At 34.5% G+C, this 6,583-nt stretch overlaps 1 protein-coding gene across 1 annotated transcript; it reads right to left on the bottom strand.

Annotated features, from left to right (window-relative positions):
- Nucleotides 1-3,144: 3,144 nt before the first annotated feature.
- LOC131859852 (uncharacterized) lies at nt 3,145-5,091 on the bottom strand. Its single transcript, XM_059214038.1, has one exon. The coding sequence runs from the start codon at nt 5,061-5,063 to the stop codon at nt 3,498-3,500; it is 1,566 nt and encodes a 521-aa protein (XP_059070021.1). The 5' UTR covers nt 5,064-5,091; the 3' UTR covers nt 3,145-3,497.
- Nucleotides 5,092-6,583: the final 1,492 nt, after the last annotated feature.

The raw sequence follows: 6,583 nt of genomic DNA, 5'->3' as shown, positions 1-6,583 counted from the left end.
ATTGTTCCCAATTTGCTTATTTATGAAAAATTTATTTTCAAAAGATTTATAAAATCTTATTACAAACATTTATTAAAACCATTAAAAACTTTATTAAAAAATAATAAAGAAAAATTAATTCTATTTTTTTAAAAATTTAAAAAAAAACCTTTATTCAAAAATAAACAAAAAAAACATTTTTTTGAAAAATTACTTTAATAAAAATTATTGAATAAAAACTATACTTAAAAATTTTATTCATTAAAAAAAACTTTTATTTAAAAATTAAAGAAAAAAACTTTATTTGAAAAAAAAAAAAAAAAATTTAAAAAAAATGATTGTTAATTTAGAAAATAAAAAATAAAAAACAAAAAAAAATTAATTGAAAAACAAATTTTTTATTCTTTTAAAAATCTTAAAATAAAAATATATTGAAAAGATTTATTATTTATAAAAAAATTTAAAAAATATATTAAAAAAACTTTTAAAAACATTAAAATTGTGAACTGCAACTCTTAGGGCCTATGTGTCTGTAAGCTTCCTTGCGGTACATGCAAGTTTTGTGGGGCCATAGGTCACCTGGGAGACCCGTAAATACCTGGGATGCCTACAACAAAAGGCCTCCCATGAAAATTAAATTTTGTTAATTGAAAAAACAAACGAAAAAATAACACTCCCAAATGTGTTATGTTTAATTTTTTTTAAAAAGCTATTTTAATAAAAAAAAGAAAAGAAGATTTAAGTAAAAACACAAAAAACTTTAAAAATTATTTTTAATTTTTTTTACCAAACCGCACCTGCAATGTTTATATGGTGAATAAGAGGGGTATTTTTTTTCCATCTTGGGAGTGATGGAGGCCAATTTGGGAGAATGGATAGGTGTCCTTGGGGTTTTTGGGTGTTCTTAACACGATGATGATGTTGGATTTGACACAAAGTGCTCCAAAATTGTAGATCACTCTAGATTTGGACTCGGGTGTTGGATTTGGACAAAACTAAAGGTGATTCTGACTTTCTCGAACCTCCTCAATCCAATGGTGACCTTAGATTTGACCAAGAAATATCTAATAAAAACCTACAATAGTAATTTCCAAAATACAAAACCCCAAATTACATCAAATTTCTCGCAAATGTCTATCCATGGCGTATTATAGGCTCTAATACCATGTGAAAATCTTCCTATAGAAACCTAAGAACTAGAGGCCAACTAATAGCACACAAAAAAGAATAAATGTGACAAGAATAAATTGTATTCCTATCAAGATGCAAAATACGCAACTAAGTACAATGTACATGAGTCTACTTACAAATGCAAGGCTATAGAGAAATAAGAGCACACAAAAATGACATGTGGCCCAATGAGATACAAGGGTGGGTGGGGTAGGTAGGAGAAATAATACAATATTCCACTAAAGGTGGAATGTGATAACAAGATAACACCACAAACGGTGGGATTTCTCTTACAACCATATTTCCTAGATGCACAATTCCCTAAGTGTCTCATATGCAAACTACAATGAATACATTATCCTAGGTCAACTTAAGCAAAGTGTAATTATGAGACATAATTTGCACCAACACCCCCCGTTAAGTGCAACTCAGGGGAATGTAGACTCAAACTAACAATGCAAAGATGGGTCCCAGCTACTAGGCCATGTTAGGCACCCATGTACAAATGCAATGCAATCACTCACAATTGGAGAAAGAGAGAAAAAACGGAAATGAAAAAACTCCCCCCCAAAAAAGAGATGAAAGCACGCAATGCTCTTACTCAAGTATGAGAAGAAACAAAACCTCATGTGTGGAAAAAGTCTCCCACATAAGAAAGAAGAAGAGAGACCATGAAGCTCCCCCTCGATGTAGAATCTCTTACAAGGATGGTCCAATGATGTTGACCAAAATTCCCCCCCATTAGGAAGAAATAGAGCCAATGTTGCACCAAGAAATATTATCATTAGACGACATTAATTTAACACAATCAAATCAATCATGAATTTTTATGGTTTGCAAAAGATGAAAATATCTATATTTTAATAAGAACATTTGATAACATCAATTTTTTTATTAGGAAAATAAAAAAATTGGCTAGCCGTAAGAGATTTTTCATTCTCTTGACTAGTGCAAACTCCTAAGTGCTACAATCATCTCCCCTCACACCACAATTTCTGGGACTTTTTTCATCTATAATATTTTATGTGGGAATGGAGAGTTTTTTCCATTGAATATGAATTGGAAGTCTTCTTTTTGGCTGTCACTGTCATTGCCCATTTTTCAGTTGCCTATTATTTGTCTCTTCCCTTTGTCCTAAAACGCGTGGGTAAACAAGTCAACACACGTACTGCGATCCAGTCATTGTTGAAATCAAACTTTTGAATACTCTCCAAAGGTTAGAAAGTTGCACATATAATTTTCTACAAAGGAGTTGCGTGGCAACTGCGATAAAGACTCTGCAATCGTTTCTTCGTTTTTTCTCCATTTTGAGCACGCGTTTCCTCAAAATATCTTTCAATATCTTGTCATTGTCAAACATTGTCCTACACATGGCTGTAGGTAAATGTAGAGTCTCTGGTTTTAAGAGGCTTGACATGTAAAGGGATTTTGTGAGACATTTTCTTTAAAATAAAACGATAAATTTGCTAAGCAATATCAATTAAAAGAACAAAGAAATGATCTTGTATTTAAAACCCTTTTGTAGAATTGTTGCTGTCAAATAATAATACCAATCGTTTCTAAAGATATACAGAAGTGCTGAGATCATAATAAAAATGAACTATTTCCTCCACTTCATCTCTTCAATTCATAGCAGAGACTGAAGTCCAGGGGTATAAACTCCAGTTTCAATTTTTGTGTGTAGAAGATAAAAGAAAAATAATTGGATGGTTATGTTACCCATTTAAAAATTAAAAGCACTTTAAAAATAGATATTAATTTTATAAAGACAGAATGGGAGAGTGATAAATTTTCTTAAAGCTTAGCTTAAATTGGTCTGGATGCTCTAATCCTGCAACTCATACTCAAACTGAAAACTTAAAAACAATCAAGCGAAACAGGGAAAAACTTTTCGCCAGATAGCTAATAGGATAGTAGGACATAACAAAAAATCTTACATGAAGTCTATTCTATGTGCAGCAAACTCTATCTTCACACTGAATCGATCATAGCTGTCAGAGTAGATTTATAAAAGCCCCACAAATAGAGAGATAGTAAATTTATCTTCCAAAATAGAAACACAACAAATCTATTTAGAAAATAAAACATTTAACAATCGTCTAACTCTATCTTCACACTTTATCTCACGAAATGCATTCCTAAATATAGGAAACATGCATTCACTATTTATGGCTATTGCCATATACAACAGAAAACTCCTAATCAAGCTCTCCAAGACGAAAAAGCAGCTAAACAAAGTTTTTAATTGACACTATCCCCTTTCCCTAGAATAGCGGGGCAGTTCCAACCAATACCATTAGAAGAAGCCAATTCCCCTGATTTGGTGTTGGATGGCTTATATCAAATATTCAGGTGATTGTAGATGGAGAAGATTGTGCCAATGTAAGATCAAACTCTTGACAAAAATCATGGCGTTTAGTCTCGGAACATCGAGAGCGGATTGTATTAGGCCAATAGGTTACCCAGACGGAACCTTTAACAATCCATTTCACCGTCTGTCCCTCCAACTCCCTGTTGAGCCTCCATGTTATGGGATTTCCATACTCCTCCTTGGCAAAGACCACCCCTCCTTCGGCAGTGAAAGCTCTGCAAGCCCTGGAATACCTATCAATGGACCATGTTTTGGGACCCAACATTGAAAATTTTGGAGGCCCATTGTTAATGACTTCCTTCTCGGTGGTGCTGTCATACAGAGTCCATTCTATCTTTGCATCGCTACAGTTGACGACTGACTGCTCAAAACCCCAATTGTTGATCTTCACTATGGATGTCGTTGCAGTGGAAGCTTTGAGACCCACATTCTTGGGTGGTTCGAATGTGGCCTCATATGTATTCCCCTTAGCAATGTCTGTCATGGGATTCTGTGATGATCGAGTCAAGGAAACAGAATGGACGCCAAATCCATTCTCAGGGCCAATTGTCAAACAGATTTTGGCAGGAAAGTGTCGTTCATTTAGAATACCATCCATGATATCCATATGCCAAGGAAATAATGGATTCAATAGAGACACATCACACCTAACGTTATCCATTCGCAGGCAAACTTCAATCCAATGCGGACAGATTTTGACAACGTGTGCGAACTGAAAGATGCAGTGTAGCAGGTGGCAACTGAAAGCTCGCTGTAGCCGTCCTTGGGCGATTGGAGATGCGCTGCTGGTTTCCATGGCGAGCAGTGGAGAATATGACGTAATTTTCCAGAATCCCCCAATGTTTGAGTTGTATGTAACTCTAAAGATGGATCGATACTCCTTGGAGAACCCCACTGGTGAATGCCATGATCCTGCGATGAGACAAGAAGCCGAAAGATTCACTAAACGATGTGTGCCGGCAAGCCCAAGGAGTGAGAAAGCTTTTTGTTGTGCTTGCCCAAGAATTTTGGAGCATGAAAAGCGCATGCTTGCATTAGGTTCTTCTTTGCCAAGCCCGATCTCTTTGATGGAAGAAGTAAATGAAGAACACGCAGCAGACACCAGAGAGTTGTATAAATTCGTGTAGTCTGGGGGTTCAATTATGCGTCCTTCTATTTCTAATAGAGATTGTAACAAGGAAAATCGTAGGACTCCTGGCAATTTGTATTGCGGGTGAGCAGTTTGCTCAGCACCTATTAGATTCTGAATGTATCCCTGGGGTTCAAATATTTCTCCTCCTACTCTTGACAATGTATATTGATCAGGATCAAGTATGCCTCTCCGACTAAGAACAGGTATTAAAAATTTAAATACCTGCTTGTAATCGGAGTCAGGAAGTGAGAATAAACCCCAAACCAGCAAAACAAAAAAATCACATGTCTCTTCTCCGATACTGCCACCTCCGACCCATCCCAAATCTATTGAATCATATTTTAGAGAGGCTAAAAATCTGTCAAAGTATGTTTGAGGTGATACCCGCCCTTCAAGATCTGTAAACTCCATAACTGGAGTACCACTAAATCTTAATGTGTTCATGGTAAGGTAAATATTAACTCTTTAAGGAGGAGAGCACTTGGGAATTTTCGTGAGACCTCCCAAAACGCGTGCCTTTGGAAAGAAAATTGTATGTCCGTTGTATTGGGGAATTTCGTGACACCCTCGTAATATACGTGTGTAAAAGGGATTGGAGGTAAGATGTAATTTAGAAGGCGATTAGTCATCCTAGTTTGCGAGTCATCACGCCCACCAAGGATTATTCCTTACATTTACCATACATACATACATACATACATGCATGCATGCATGCATACATGCATATAGTGTGTGCATGTGTACATACATGTATATATGTATATGCATATACATAGACATACATGTATGTATATGTATACATATGTGTGGATATATATAGATACAAGTGATGTAGTAGTAAACAAAAACATCTATAAACAATCAAGTAAAGAGATGATTAATGACAAAAGGGTTAAACATGATGATCATTATTTTGTATTCTTATGTTGAAGATTGATTTAACTGTGATCTTGGAAATAGTATCAATACATGTATGCATGTTACATTGCACCACCACTCAATTTTTGTAATCATGTTCAATCCATTGAAGAATTGGTTGGGCCCAAATTGTCTGGTCAGTGAATAAAATGGGTGGTTAAGACTGTAACTTTAGTAGAGATAAAAATCTTTAATAGCTAGTTAATTTTGAGTCTCAAAGTTGTGCATTTGCAAGTTATATTTTTAATTTCTTGGTCTCCTTGCCTACCTATTAAGATGATCTATACAACTTACCATGATTGGACATGGTAATTAGACACAAAGAATCCTAGGTAGAAAATTTATTTTTCCAAATAGATGGTTCTAGCTTTGTAACTACAAATGAATGATTATTAGAACTCTTAAAAAAATTTACAAATATCTTAACAAAAAAATTCCTAAAATTAGCATAAAAAAATCAATGAAGTGAAAAATTAGAACATGAATGGAAATTGAACTAAATATGGAAAACCATGTAAGAAATAGATAAAGGATGTATAACCTTATGAAAACTCCTTTCATTCGGAGCATAGATTGGAAAGTCATGTAGGTAATAGTAATGGGAAAGATCGTTATATTAGGCAACAGATTTGTAGGGACAAGCCCAATGAATGCATTGAATCCCTTTAATCTCTATCTTAGATTTTGCCAAATGAAATTGTTGGGATTAAAATGTCTCAACCTTTGAGTCCTAAAATTGATTATTTGGTTTAAATGAAATGTTGTTGCATAATTGGTTTATGCTAAGTTATTAACTTTCTAAGTAATCATTCATCTTTGTGGGGCCTCTTGCCAAGATTGCATCCTACACATGTGGAATAATCCATATTTTACGAAGTTGGCACCCACTTGTAAGATTCTATATTTTGGGAAGATATTGTCATATAATTTTATATTGAGTGAAAATTGATTTGACAATTTCCTATGTTGACTTGGTTTGTAATTTATATTATGTATTTTAGGAGTTGGCATTT

The sequence above is a fragment of the Cryptomeria japonica genome, chromosome 11 (genome assembly GCF_030272615.1).
Source record: "Cryptomeria japonica chromosome 11, Sugi_1.0, whole genome shotgun sequence".
Taxonomy (NCBI): Eukaryota; Viridiplantae; Streptophyta; class Pinopsida; order Cupressales; family Cupressaceae; genus Cryptomeria; species Cryptomeria japonica.
The sequence above is the reverse complement of the archived record's forward strand: the minus strand, read 5'-3'. Positions and strand labels throughout refer to the sequence as shown.